This window comes from Notolepis coatsorum, assembly GCF_963971535.1.
Source record: "Notolepis coatsorum genome assembly, chromosome: 1".
Taxonomy (NCBI): domain Eukaryota; kingdom Metazoa; phylum Chordata; class Actinopteri; order Aulopiformes; family Paralepididae; genus Notolepis; species Notolepis coatsorum.
In genome coordinates this window covers 300706824-300722683 of record NC_140165.1, presented here as the reverse complement: position 1 = coordinate 300722683, position 15860 = coordinate 300706824, and the positions used below count along the sequence as shown (strand labels likewise).

Here is a 15860-nt window from a genome sequence, read left to right as displayed (position 1 = left end):
ATTACTGATTTTGCCCTTAAGATTAATGATTGAAAATACAGGCGCCCCGACCGACCAGTAGGAGTAGCAGTTTACAACGACCATAACACATAACCCACCGGCTTCCCACCCGCTAACACTGCCAATTGTGTTAGTAGGGACGACTGACCAAGCCGGAGGTACCGCTGACAGCTGGATACGATCTCTGCGGTGGTAGGCGAGTGCTTAGTCCACTGCGCTACCCAGCCGCACTCTGAAAATACATCTTGACAGCACCTCATCATACGATTCTCATATAGACTACATGGGGGCCTGAAATTACCCTTTTCACTTTCACTCCCAGATTCTCCTCAATCAGATCGATATCGTCATCGTCCAAGCGGTCATCAAAACCTGTAGGCATACATAAAAACACATGTGTAGTTACATTTTTACAACAAATATAACTACTGGCATATTGCAAGCACCTAATTGTAATTAATTTAGCCAGTTTGCCATGTCCTTGCATCAGATTTGTACTTGTATACACGGGGGAACATTGAGCCATCCATGCTCAAGGGCACTTGATTGATTGATTGATTGATTTAAAACTTTATTAACAGATTGCAGAATGGGTACAATAGAGTACAGCTCAATACTAACAACTGCTAAGAGGATGCAGACCAGAAAAAGACTTTCGTCTTGTTTACATAAGGGTCCTCCATTTTCAATTCATCAAGACATTTATGACATACAAGACATACAAATATACGGTACTGTGTAAGAAGAAGAGATCATAAAAAAAGAATACATCCGAAGGGGAAGAAACTGTACATTGAGCCTGTCACCTGACTTTGCGTGTGAATACGTCAATACGGTCCAAGAAAGAGGTGGGTGGGTATACAATTTGTGAATAAAATAGAGCCTGCGTACTGTTATAAAGCTCTCATAAGGTATGTGAGAGCAAGAGCAAGATTTGGAACCCGTTCTAGTGACTGGCTTGTCATTAAGGTCCCAGAGTTTGCTCGGAACAGGGTGAATCTGCATTTTGCTATGATGCCCCTCTAGCTCATGGAATGAACTCCAACAGTACTTAAAGCTTAAAGAGTCTCTCCCCTCTGTTGCAGAGTTTAAAACCTTGATGTCCAAGAATTGTCAATCAAGTTGTACGTGTTTTAATTTATTTGTTATCCTTATTTTTGTCCAATCTTGTTGTTATGATTTTATATGCCTTTTTCTGTGTGCTTATTTCTGTATGTACACTCGACGTGACTGTAAATAAAGGTTTGAAATTAAATGAAATTTGGACATCATCCCTGGGTCTTGATGAGGCCATGGTCCAAAAGGAAACACTTACTTCTCTTCCTCTTACGGTGGCCAATATCTTCGCCCGAGTCACTTTCTCCCTCTCCCTCTCCCTCTCCATCTCTTTTCTGCCCCTCTGTGTCCTCCTCCTCCTCCTCTTCATTGCCGCCTTCCTCTTTCTCCACGCCGTCGTCGATCAGACCTTTGAGATTTCCGTGCTCGTCTTGATCCTCCGGATTCTCCTCCTCCTCTTCCTCGTCTGTGTTGGCAAATCAAGGTTTTCCATTTGTTTTTCAAATGGTAGGTTTTTTTGGGGGGGGGGTTATGGTATGGTATGGTTTATTTTCTTAATCCCCGAGGGGAAACATGGTTTGCCACCAGAGCGAATACACATATACAAACATGAAAGACACAGTTACATGATACAATACACTACAGGATACACAACACAATAGGAGAGCCTCTTAACACAGTGCTATCGGTGTCCGTTAAAATGTTTTACTGCAGCAGGTACAAAGGACCTTCTCAATCGCTCAGTAGAGCATTGAGGCATCAACAATCTGTTACTAAATGAGCTTCGCAGAGCATCGAAAATACTAAACAGTGGGTGGCCTACAAAAGATAAAATGGTGTTAATTTAGTCCTGGTTCGCTTGGCTATGGTGATCTCCAGGGAATCAGGAGGAAGGCCAATCACTGAGACAGCCTTTTTGATGATTTTATTTATACGTTTTTTGTCCGAAACAGTGATGCTGCCCCCCCAGCAGAGAACAGCATTGAACAGGACACTAGCCAGGATACCTTGGTAAAATACATAGAGAAGTGACCTGCTGATGTCAAAAGAACAAAGTTTTCTCAGATGAAAGAGCCGAGACTGGGCTTTTTTAAACACAGAATCTGTGTTCTGCTTCCAGTCCAGCTTACCGTCCAGGTGAACGCCAAGGTATCTATAGGACTGGACTATTTCAACCTCCTGCCTCCTAATGATGACAGGAGAGACATTCACCTTCTTCCTACTGAAGTTGATGACCAACTCCTTGGTTTTTTCGATGTTTAATTCCAAGAAGTTGGCATCGCACCAGTGGACAAATGAGTCAATCTCCTTTTTATAGGCTTGGTCATCGCCTTTGTTGATTAGCGCTGTATCGTCAGAAATGGCACATATGGCATATGGCACATGGCCTCGCTATGTCTGCAGTCCGCAGTATAAAGAACAAAGAGGAAGGGCGCCAAAACTGTTCCCTGGGGGGCTCCAGTTTTTGTCCAGGTGACATCCGATACTATGTCATCCAGCCTGATGAACTGAGGTCAAGGAACAAGATATTTCGTGCACCAAGAGATGGTTGAGTTGTGCAGTTTAAGCTGAATCATTTTGTTTGCTAGGATATGTGGCTGGATTGTATTGAAGGCACTAGAAAAATCAAAGAACATTACCCTAACAGAGCTGGCAGGTGATTCAAGGTGGCTATACATTTGGTGCAACATAAAAATCAGTGCATCGTCGACTCCTACACTCTTCCTATATGCAAATTGCAAGGGGTCTAAATAAGGTGCCACCTGCTCCCTGAGGTGGCCCAGCACAACCCTTTCAAAACATTTCATGATGTGACATGTCAGAGCAATAGGTCTCAGGTTAGTGAGGCTATTACGCACATTGGGTTAGGTAGGTCTCCTGTCATTACAGAACTTACTAGGCTTATCTTGTATTGAGCTGGTAAAAGGTAAAAGAAAATGGTAAATGATGCATTTATATAGCTCTTTTATCCAAAGTGCTTTAAAATTTGTTCCTCATATCTTACCCATTCACCCTGCTCATCGGGAGCAATTTGGGGTTAAGTGTCTTGCTCAAGGACACTTCGACATGCTGCCCCGGGAGGAGCGGGAATCGAACCGGGAACCTCCGGATTGCCAGACGACTGCTCTACCTCCCTGGCCACTGTCCCCCCCCCCCCCCCCCCCCGTAAGGCAGAAGGCATGAATTAAGACATCCTCTATTCAGCACTGTGCCCTGAAATAAGAACAGTACAGGTGATCCTCCTAACGGCTCTTACCGTCGTCGACTGCCCCGTGTTCCTGTGTCTTGGTCTGCGTCTCTCCAGGGCTCTCAAGTATGCCTAGTTCCTCCTCGGACTCCTCCGCTTCACTCTCGATGAAGTCAGACATAACAGGTTCTGTTGATGTGACCGAATTAAAATGACTTGATCAAAGACCAATTCAGATCGTTACAATGTAACAGTATATTATGGAGGTTCACAATAGAATAGAGATACTTTATTTATCCCGAGGGAAATTCTACACTACTGATTGCTCACAGTAAACAGTAAACATTTAGGTAGTCAGAGACAAAGTCACGAATGAAAATAGAAATAAGAATAAAGAATAAAATACGGTCCGGTTCTTAATTTTTTTTATATATACATTCTGTTATGTATATACATTCTAAATGTAAAATATACAGTCAAAATATACAGAAATATACAGTAAAAAGTGTAAACATTTTAAATGTCGATTTAAAAGTCCAGGGAAGATTATGTCAGATAGTACTGTCACCCTGTGCTCAATGAATTGGGTTCCACAACATAGGCTAACGTGCTTCACGTGCTGAGCTGAGGGGCCCGGTGTACAGTCCTCTGTGGAGCTGGGCATCAAAAACCATAGATATCTATATAGAACACTAGATAGCTTAAGGCGGAGTCACCAGCGTCACTGAACCGCCGCCATCTTGCTCGAGTCAGCCTTGAGTGAGGGTGAGTGAGCTGCACAGACAAAAATACTCATAACTCGCTGAAATATTGACGGATTTACAAACGGGTTGGTTTATTACAAGCATTATTAACGTGGCTATGATTCACGCGGTTTGTAAAAAAAAATGCCTTTAAGTAAAAAAGTAGACATGAATGTTATCAGTAGCTGAGCTGCCTCGAGCAAGATGGCCGCCCTACGACGACGTCGCTCTACATTGGCCGGCAGCGCGGGTAAGCTATCTAGTGTTCTATATAGATATCTATGTAAAAAACCACTACTCGGAATTTTTTAAACACTGAGGAAAGATGTTGTCAAAAAAGAAATCGCTGCTTTCGCAGGTAGGCTGTGAATCACTACCCACTTTCAAAAACACTCTCAAAAAACACCTACGTGAGACTGCAATTCGAAACTGGCCCCTACAAATGTCCTAACCTAGTTGTACAGTAAATGACCAAGTAAGGCTTTGTCAGTATTCCAATGTACAGTGTAAAATGTGTGTGTGTCCCCTACCCAACCCCCCCCCCCCCCCCCCCCACCTCCAATGTACAGCCCTCACCCACCCAACCCCACCCCACCCACCCAACCTCCTCCAATGTACAGTTTCTACGCCAAATGTATATACACTCTTTTTCTGGACACTTTTGTATCACAAACAGTACTGTATTTGCAAATCTGATATGTCATAAATGTATAGATGTAGCAGTACTGTCTATCTGTATGTCATGTATGTCATATATGTTATGATGAATTGAAAATGGGGGACCCTGATGTAAACAAGACGAAAGTCTTTCTCTGGTCTGCATCCCCTTAACAATTGTATGTATTGAGCTGTACTGTACTGTACCCATTCTGCAATCCGTTAATAAACTTTTCAATCAATCAATCAATCAAAGGCTCTAAGGTTTTCATTCTTATTGGTAAAAAGTATCGTTGTGGTATCGAGAATTTTCAAAAGATCATGGATACTGTATCTGGTGTTTAGTTATAAGTTTCAACAAAACTTAACTTGGGCGGCTAAGTGGCGCAGTGGGCAAGGCGCTCGCCACTAACGCAGGAGATGCTGGGTTCGAGCCCAGCTCTCGGCGTTGCTTCCGGCTTGGCTGGTTGTTCATACTAATACAATTGGCAGTATTAGGGGGTGGGAAAGCCGGTGGGTGGGGATCGGAAGTTGTGGACAGCAACTCCTACAGGTCGGTTGGTGCGCCTGTACAGCAGAATCAGGAAGTATTGGGGGCAGCGTGAGCCTCCCACGCGTTACTCCTCGCCACTGAGAGATCGCACTGTACAGGTGAAAAGATGCGACGGCTGCCTCCTCGTGTACCGGGGAGGACACGTGATGCAAGGCTTCGTCCACATTGCAGCCGACCAGTGGGAGGCATGGTCTAGCAACGTTCGAGACAGGGGAGGGAAGAATTGGATATACGAAAAAATTGGGATGGGAGAAAAAAGTAGATCCAAAAAAATAAAAACATAACTTTTCATATAGGCAACTTTTACCAAGAATCGAAATACAAAAGCTTGATAATAACCAAGGATTCTCATGTATGGTGGCTAAAATGGGATTGAATCAATTAACACTAACAGATGTTGATTAGGGCTATAGGGCAAGCCTATATATTACTAATACAATATCACATCAGTGAGTAATACAATTAGTAATATTATTAGCAATCCTCTATTTAATATAGACTAAACTATGTGATTATGGATTCACTATTCACTATCATTATTCCTCCATTCCTCCATCTCATGATATAGACCACATGACTGGTGGACAGGGACTGAAAGTTAGCTACCATAAGACTACCATAAGACTGTTGTGTGTCAGTACTGTAAATGTCTTATCTACCTGTTATCAACTATAATACTATTATGATGGGCGGCTACGTGGCGTAGTGGGCAAGGCGCTTGCCACGAATGCAGAGACGCTGGGCTCGCCGGCGAGCCCAGCGCTCCACATTGCTTTCAGTTTAGCTGGTCGTTCATACTAATACACATTGGCCGTATTAGGGGGTGGGAAACTGATGGGTGGGGATCGGGCGTTGTGGACAGCGACTCCTACAGGTCGGTTGGTGCGCCTGCGCAGTAGAATCAGGAAGTGTCGGGGGCAGCGTGAGCCTCCCACGCGTTACTCCTCGCCACTGAGAGATCGAGCTGCGCAGGTGAAAAGATGCGACTGCTGTTACCTCAAGTACCGGAGGGGACTTGTGCTATGTATGACTTAGTCCACATTGCAGCCGGCTTGTGGGAGGCAAGAAACAGCGTTCCTGACAGGGGAGGCTTGAATTGGATGATACGAAATTGGGATGGGAGAAAAATATAGAAAATGGGAGAAAAAGTGGATAAAAAAAAATTCTATTATGATATAGGTTACTATAATATTGTAATATGGGCTAATATTACACAAGTTTTAGCATATGACCATTCCTATTAGACCACTATTACACTATGGACTTGTACAAGCCCTTTAGCCGCCTCCTAGCACTGTTTTTCTTTTTTAAATAATGTGCTAAATAAATAAACGAAACTATTTTTTTTTCTCCCAATTTTTTTCTATTTTTCTCCCATCCCAATTTCGTATATCCAATTCTTCCCTTCCCTGTCTTGAACGTTGCTAGACTATGCCTCCCACAGGTCGGTTGTAGTGAGGACAGAAGCCTTGCATCACGTGTCCCCTCCGGTACACGAGGAGGCAGCCTGTCGCATCTTTTCACCGCAGCAGCTCGAACTCTCAGTGGCGAGGAGTAACACATGGGAGGCTCACGCTGCCCCCGTCACTTCCTGCTTCCGTCGCACCGGCGTCACCAAACCGACCTGTAGGAGTCGCTGTCCACAACGTCAAATCCCCACCCTCCGGCTTTCCCACCCTCTAACACTTGCCAATTGTATTAGTATGAACGACCGGCCAGCCGGTAGCAACGCCGAGAGCTGGGCTCGAACCCAGCGTCTCCTGCGTTAGAGGCGAGCGCCTTGCACACTGCGCCAATCAGCCGCCCTAACTTGTTTAATATTTTGAGTACTGTGTTACACTGCTACACTATTGACTATTATACTATTAGGCCAATATAATTATGCTAGAACACTATTAACTATTAGGCCTATATAATTATGCTAGAACACTATTGACTATTGTACTATTAGGCCTATATGATTATGCTAGAACACTGTTAACTATTATACTATTAGGCCTATATGATTATGCTAGAACACTATTATTAACTATTATATACTATTAGGCCAATATGATTATGCTAGAACACTATTGACTGTTATACTATTAGGCCAATATGATTATGCTATAACACTAATGACTATAATACTGTTGTGCTTTTAGTCGATTAGGCTTTGTTATGCTTTTTCCCCATGCTGATTATTAAGGTAAGCTATTAACTGAAAAATGATAAGCACATCTCATGCAAGCACTAGATATAATGCTGCTGTCTTGTTGTACAAAACTTGTAAGTCAGCTAAATTACAAAATATAAATGTATATAAAGAGGCCATTCTGCATGATTGTGTGTGGGAAACACAATTTGACATGTTGTCTGTTGCCTGTTTGTCAACTGAATGAACTAAGCTAATTGATTAGACTGGTGAACAACTTCGACAACTATTGGTCGATTAACAGACAGCCTTAGTTAGGTTATACTATACAATAAGGCCTATATTATAATGGAATATTAATCAAATAAAAGAGTAGGTATAAGTATAAAAGTAGGTTTATTATAGGTCCTTCCAGCATGTTAACTCTTTAGTATTTTAAATGTTTGCTGCTTGTTACTTTGGGTTTCTAGAATGTCAGCTAGGGGATACAAAAAAAAATAAAAAATGAAAAGACAAAGTCACCTAGCAAGAGTCAACCACACCTCTTCACTAAAATAAGATGTTTTGTCCATTTCAGTTGCTATCAGTTCTTTAAATCACCCTCCTTACTAGGATTGGGCTAAATTAGAATGGGTCATACTATTCTCAGATTATTTTGTTAAAATGAGCCCAGGTTCCATATAACCTCATTGGACTGGATTTGGGAGCATTGACTGCAGTTACAGTTGGATGCACACATCATATAACTATTTGGATGCATCTCATAGCTGCTTGCAAATCCTGCTCCTGCTATATACTAGGCAAAACTAATCTCCTTTCCCCCCAAGCAAAATGTACATAGCATTTTTCTCTACTGCATACTGTACATAGAATTGACACTAAAACCATAACAGGAGATATTTCTAATTAGGGAGTGTGTATTGTAAAATAGCCAGCGTCGTGGGCCAGGGCAGTGCATGATGGAAAAACTACAGCTCGAGTCGTGACCTACAGTATATGCAAAATGATTGCATAATGAACATTTTGCGCAGTGAACTTCATTATATTTGCCTACTCGTTACAGGACTAGCTTTGGGAGAGATGACAGGGGCGTGAGACGCGGCTGCAGTATGGGATTGATCTGATGGGCTGGCATTGGGCTGAGTGCGCATCAGGCACAGGCCGACATGCTAACTGCTAGTAGCAGCAACAACAGATCCCCAATCAGCTGATGGGATGAAAGCGCCGCATGCCTCTACACTGCTCATCATTCATTGCCAAAGTCAATCGCCCCACATACCTTTTAGTAAGATCCGCTATCTGTTGAAGGAGTCGGGCTTATTCGGGCGAATTCACATTCCCACGCCGTGCTGTATTAGACAAACGGGTTTATAATGGCTAAAGGCTAAGGTCGCAGTTTGGGGAGACGCATCAAATGAATGCAGAAAGATAACCCACAAAACGAATGGAGGCGACGCAGGAGCGTCATGCGTGGAGACCGAACCTGTATAACGTTATTAGCCAACATTAGGCGATGGAGGAATAAATACGTTAGATCCCACGGCTCGGAAGAAAATGTTTAATTTATTTATTTATTACGTTTACTTTTAATGTTAAAATGATTACTGACACCATCCACTGTGTTACAGTTAACACACCCTACTGCTGGACTATATAATTGTTTGATTGAATGAAAACTTTATTTAACAGATTGCAGAATGGGTACAATACAGTACAGCTCAATGAATACACACAATTGTTAAGGGGATGCAGACCAGAGAAAGACTTTCGTCTTGTTTACATCAGGGTCCCCCATTTTCAATTCATCATAACATTATGACATACAGATATAGACAGTACTGCTATATATTATAATATTGCTATATTATATAATCAAAACCCTTCATACTTGTTCGTACGTCACTGTTTTTCACTTTTTGCACATGTACTGCTAAATATTCCATCCCACTGTATTGTTATTTTAATATTTCTATTCTAATTAGTATGTATACTTGACCACATTGTGCACATTTGTACAGCCCTGGGCTGGCCTATTTTTATTCTATTCTATTCTATTGATGCTTCTATTCTAATTTAGTTTAGCCTATATTCCATTTTATTTTATTCCACATTTTTATTATATTCTACTATAATTGTCTGTCTGTTAATGTCGCACCAAAAACGACCAAATCAAATTCCTTGTATGTGAAAACTACTTGGAAGACCTTTCTGATTCTGAAGTTTGGCCCAAAACTGCCAATCCCCAATAAAATGCCGATTTATTAGCATCAACCGAGAATAATCCCACCCAAACTTCATACCCATATTTATGAAATCCATAGTAGTTTACCATATTTTATTTCAAACCATAACATACTAGTAGTTATAATTACAGATTTGATATAATATATAAACCACATTGCCAGTCTTGGGCTGCCCAAAGCAGTCATCATGGAAACCACGAGGCATACAGAACTGTAGACATTTTCAAAGAAGCAACAGAGATCATGTTACCATTCCATCAATAGTCTAAAAAAACAATAAACCCGGGGCACCCCATTATATAATTTAGTCATGTAGCAGTCAAGTCTACAAAAAGACACCAGATGGTAGTATAGAAGAGAGGAAGAAAGAGTAGTGAAAAGACAGAAGTTCATGGAAAAGAAGGCTAGCTCAGTAGTGGGCGGTGAGCTGGATAACCTAGAGGTGGTGGCTGAGAGGAGGATGAGGAAAAAGCTAGAAGCCATCCTGGAGAACTCCTCTCACCCCCTCTACGAGGAGCTAGCCAGAATGAAGAGCATATTCAGCCTAAGACTTATCCCGAGTCCGACACACCACAAACCGCCTGGGCCGGTCCGGTAGCCATCAGGCTCTACAACAAAGGGCCTGGGCGGCCGGATCTGTTGCCAGAATTATCACTGTCAGAACTTGGGACTTGAGAACTAGAGACTCACATCGCCGTACTGACTATCTTGTATTTTGCACTAGAGACTCATATCACTGGACTCTCATCACTGGACGATCTCGTGTTTGTACTTTTTATATTATATTGTATTTGTATATCTATAGTGTATGTTTCTATGAACTCTAACTCGTTTCATTTGAACACTATTGAATTTCAATGATAATGTTAGATTTCGACTGCATTTCTCATCTAGCACATTGAAATAGTGAGTTCAAGTAAATTCCTTTGCGTTGTTTTCAAAGTTCTATATTGAGGTTCAGTCGGTGAAACAGCAAGTTTCAAGCAAATATCCACACGGGTCCTTCTGGGTTTAGATGTCCACGTTTATTTAGTAAGAATAAAAGAACAAAAAACAAAATGCACAATATTCAAGGAATGGTCATTCTTCCTAAACCAGCTCCTATCTAATCTAGGTCCGTCTCCCTCAAAGTCTGCCACCAGAAGAACAACTCTCTCTCTCTCTCCTTGAGCTCTTTTGATAACGCAGAAGGGTCTGTTCTAAAAACAAAACAGTTGCATGTACGACTGACCCATGCCCCACACATCCTGTAAGTGTCCCGGCTGCGTGTAGCCTTTCTCCAACGCGTCCGTGTTTCCGGGTTCCCGTTTTGCGCTCTGATTGGCCAGGTCATGTGACATGTGCGCCAATCGTGGGACGGCAAGTTCTGCGCCTATTTCCGGGTCGAACAGCCTGCAAACTACCGAACGCCTAGTTTATCACTGGTTAAGCTTAGGCGACTCTTTCGAAGTTGGTTAAGGTTAGAGACAGTTTGGAATCAGGGCAGGCGTTCTATCGCCATGCTCTAAGACAAACTCTAACCGTAACCAACTTCGAAAGAGCGCCTAAGCTTAACCATCCAAAAACTTGCGGCCCCACGATTGGGCGTACATGTCACATGACCTGGCCAATCAGAGACGCGGAAACACGAACGCGTTGGAGAAAGGCTACAGGCGTCCCGTCCGGCTGCCCAGAGATAAGCGATGAGAGGGAAAAGGTTATAGGCTGAATCAACCTCCCCATGGAGGTCCGGCCACCACATTGTTACCAACCCCCCTTGGAACAGAGAGAGAAGAGACAGACCCAAATGCCACAGTAATTCAAAATGACCAAAGGTGATCAAATACAAAATTACAAATACAATGGTTGCATATTGTTGTCCAGCCTACCCAGAGTATGAAAATAAAGATTTTGACTCCCCTGCATGCAAAGGGACAGAGGTATTGAAGATAGGAATCAAATATGTGAATATGGGTCATTCACAAAAAATGAAAATAAGACTTTTCAATAGGCCAATTTTAAAATACAAAAAATAAGGATATATTTGGCCATTTTTCAAACATTTGGAATGTAGTGTATACGGGTCATTGACTGATAAGACTTTTCAATAGGCCAATTTTAAAATACAAAAAATAAGGATATATTTGGCCATTTTTCAAACATTTGGAATGTAGTGCAAAACAAAAAACCCAAATTAAGAGATTTTAGTGTTTTTAAAGTTGAATTAATAGGACATGGCCTTAATAAGTCATTTGGGGCGACCGTAATTTATCTCAAATTAATATATTTCCTTAACATCACTAATATGTTAACAGGTATCAGTAATATTGCATATATGCAAATATCTAATCAAACAAACTTTACCCCGGTAGGCTAGAAACTAGAAACAAAGCTAAACATAGTGTATGTCCCTCAGAAGAACGATAGAGTGGCTGAGTGAATGAATGTAACTCCTAATTACCTCATCTTTCACAACTCAGCATCTTCAAGATCAATTTAAATCCCAAACCCTGCGGGTAGAGAGCTCTGTGAATGTCACTGATCTCTACTTCAGCTCACAAAACTCAGCTTTCCCAGGGTATGAAAGCCAAAGTCCAGGATAGAGAGGCTGAGTGAATGTGGTGTTGACTCTGTGCAGGAGGCTCATTGTGGCGCCTCTCATTTTGTTAGAGACGCTGTAGAAGGACAGAGTCCCTGCCCTGTGATCCAGGTACACTCCTATTCTGGAGGACAGGCGGCCCGATACTGTTATGTACTCGTTATTGTGTCTGAAGATGTAATTACTTGGTCTGCAATCTAAAGCCCAGGATTTGGGATTGTATCCAAATACACATTTCTCCTTAGTGCCTGTTCTACCAATGTCTTTGTAGGAGGCTGCTACAGAAACCGCTTCACTCCACTCCACCTCCCAGTAACAGCGTCCAGTCAGACCTTCTCTACCAAGAACCTGAGAATCGTCAATAAATCTTTCTGGGTGATTAGGATATGACTGCACCTGCCCTTGCTGCATCCGTGTTGCTTTTCTGTTCCTCTCAGACAAAGACAGAGATCTGTTTGTTGTGTTCTGGTCCAGTGTGATCTGAGAGTAATATTGTAAGAAGTAAGCTCTGGTCTTGGGCTCTGGTGGTGGCAGTAAAACATTAACTGCATTAACTGTTGTTGAGATTCTGGGCCACTGCTCTTTTAGAACGTCCTCTAGTTTGTCTCTCAGCCTAGACACGACCTCAGTCACATCTGCAAAGTACAGGAGAGGAAGGACACTGATGCCGGGTAAGTCTGTAGACTCACTGGGACTGGAGAGGGAGGGGTAACTCTGTAGAAAGTGGATGTGGTCCTCCGTGTGCGAGAGCTGCTCCAGCTCAGTGTCTCTCCTCCTCAGGTCCGCTATCTCCTGCTCCAGTCTCTTCTGCAGTTCTTCAGCCTGAGTCACTGTGGTCCTCTGTTGGGCTCTGATGACCTTCTTCAGCTCAAAGCGTCTCTTCTGCAAGGAGCGTATCAGCTTAGTAAAGATTCTCTCACTGTCCTCCACTGCTTTATCAGCAGAGCGATTGAGAGAACCAACAGCCTGTTGGGCCTCTATGAGTTGCTTCCCTCTCTCCTGGACTCTCTGGTGGATTTTCTGCCGACTCATGCCAAGCTCTTTCTGTCTCTCCGTTCTTTCTGCTGCAGCTGAGACTGTATCATGGCCTTTATGTTCATCCATGGAACACAAATAACAGATACACTGCTGATCAGTACGACAGAAAATCTTCATAGCTTCATCGTGACGAGAGCAGGTGTTCTCCTGAAGCCGTGTGGAGGCTTTGACCAGCTTGTGTTTCTTAAAGGTATCAGATTGATAGTGAGGCTGGAGGTGAGTTTCACAGTAAGAAGCCAGACATACCAGACAGGACTTGAGGGCTTTCTGCTTTCTCCCAGTGCAGAAATCACAGGCCACATCTCCAGGTCCAGCATAACAGTGATCAGGAGGAGCAGAAGACAAGAGTCCCGTCTTCATTAGTTGTTCTATCATTTCAGCCATTATATTGTTTTTCTTCAGAACAGGCCTCGGATTAAAAGTATCCCTGCACTGGGGACATGTGTAGATCCCCTTCTGATCATCGTGATCCCAGCAGTCTTTAATACAGCCCATACAGTAGCTGTGTCCACAGGGGATAGTTACCGGATCCTTCAGTAGATCCAGACAGACAGAACAGCAGAACTGGTCCCGGTCCAGATCAACTCCTTGCTGCCCCATTTTATTCTACAAAGACAACGACACGCTTAAGTTTTGTTTTCTCAGGAAGAGTAAACTCTGGTCGTGTTTTACGGGTGGGAGGTGCTTCCTGGTTATAGCTGTCCAGGTAGCCTATTGCTTAATAACAGCGGAGCAGTGCTGCTTTTGCTTCCGCGTTTTCCCTGAGCTTTATCTCGAAGATTCTCGAGAGATACTGTCCAGGGGAGGAGTCGCTTTAAAGAGACAGTGTCTATTTACTGTTATTTTTTTTACATAGTTCAGGACTTTAATTATACTTTGTCAAGGAAAACGCACTAAAACTCATAAGCACAAAGAGAGACATAGAGAAAATGGTATACACATACTCAATAAAACACTTTTTCTCTCTCTCTCTCTCTCTCTCTCACACACACACACGCACACTTTTTCTCTCTCTCTCTCGCTCTTTCACTGATTTGATCTACTGGTGAAAGACCCTGGCTTGCTGGACATTAGTGTCAAAGTACATCTGCAGTAATTCTCATTTCATGAGCGACGATATGAAATGATAATGCAATGAAAACCTATAAAACCCATGATTACAGTTGTTAATAGGATATCTAGAGAATAACTTGATGTTACCAAATATGAATTAGTAAATAGGTACAAAGTAGAGAACCCAGGGGAGGAAAGAAAGTACTTTTACTACTGTATATAAATACTGTTTTTAGGATACTTTACTCGAGTAGTTTCCTAATTTATTTTCCTCTACTACATTTATACAAACCCTATGAGATAAGATGGAAAACATAATGTACAATTAATGTGTAAGTCTGTCAATGTCAAAAGGAAGGAATCTCAACCAGCATAACTGGATGAACAACCAGCTTGACATCACACACAGGTTGATGCATTGAGAATCCTCTAGTAGTGTATATAGATACTGGACTGTATAGGACTGTGAAGCTATGCATCCTCAACCTGTATCTCCCCCCCCCCCCCATGCTGCTTTGACACCCGAATTTCCCCAAGGGGATCAATAAAGGATCATCTTATCTTATAAGGAGTGGAATCCATATATTAATTTAGCCCCGGGTCCTTGGTTGCCTTAACCCTTTCACTACCACACTACAGAAGGTTAACCCTTTCTCTGGTTAAGCTTCCCGTCACAGTCCCCTTCCCCGTCTGAGTAGATATGATCAATGCATGTGGCTTGCAGAGTGGAAGATGGGTCCCTTTGGTGTAAGATAAGATAACATAAGATATTCCTTTATTGATCCCCTTGGGGAAATTCAGGCATCATAGCAGCATGGGGTGGGGGGGGGGGGGGGGGGGCGGGGTACAGGTAGTAAAAACAAGCAGTGTAAACAATATAACAAATCAATATAATTAACTGACATATACAGTATTCACATAAGGTGCAGTATGCATACGGTAGTGTTATTGTCCTTTTTAGGTTCCTAGTAGTTGTAGTTGGACGTCTGGCAGCAGTCCCTGCCCACTGTTGTGGAGCCTGATGGCCGCTGGTATGAAGGACTGGCCGAGGCGGTTAGTTGAGTGTCGGGGGGGTATGAGTCTGTGACTGAACGTGCTTCTCATCTTGACTAGCTCGTCGTAGAGGGGGTGGGAGGGATTCTCCAGGATAGCAGCCAGCTTCCTTCTCATCACCCTCTCTGCCACCACCTCTAGTCTGACCAGCTCGACTCCCACCACGGAGCTAGCCTTCCTCACCAGCTTGTTCAGTTTGTTAGTGTCCCTCGAGTTGCCACAGCATGCCACCGGATAGAAAAGGCCGCTGGTCACTACAGACTGGTAGAATGACTGCAGCAGTCTATTGCAAACATTGAAGGACCGGAGTCTCCTCAGGAAGAACAGCCTGCTCTGTCCCTTCCTGTAGGGCCTCTGTGTTGTCCGACAGTCCAGTTTATTGTTCAGGTGTTCCCCAAGGAACTTATATGACTCCACCACCTGCACCTCAGATAGTGATGGGAATCGGGGGGGGGGGGGGGGGGGCTCTTCTTGCCCCTCCGGAAGTCCACCACTGTCGCTCCACCCCACAAAGCTCTCCACCAGGGCTCTATACTCATCGTCGGTGATGTAGCTTACAATGGA

The 15860-nt window shown here is 43.1% G+C and overlaps 2 protein-coding genes across 2 annotated transcripts in view; both read right to left on the bottom strand.

Annotated features, from left to right (window-relative positions):
• The window catches only part of LOC311225485 (transcription elongation factor SPT6-like), a gene marked incomplete at both ends in the record, with an annotated part of 59556 nt that extends 56131 nt beyond the window's left edge, over positions 1-3425 (bottom strand). The window contains 3 exons of the mRNA XM_084310777.1: positions 302-372; positions 1316-1522; positions 3314-3425. Coding sequence (XP_084166903.1) covers positions 302-372; positions 1316-1522; positions 3314-3425 — 390 coding nt within the window. The remainder of the gene's footprint in view (positions 1-301; positions 373-1315; positions 1523-3313) is intronic.
• An 8673-nt stretch (positions 3426-12098) lies between these two features.
• Positions 12099-13790, bottom strand: LOC311225477 (tripartite motif-containing protein 16-like; the record flags this gene model as incomplete). Its single annotated transcript, XM_084310766.1, has 1 exon — positions 12099-13790. One exon carries the CDS (start codon positions 13788-13790, stop codon positions 12099-12101), a length of 1692 nt encoding a protein of 563 aa, XP_084166892.1.
• Positions 13791-15860: the final 2070 nt, after the last annotated feature.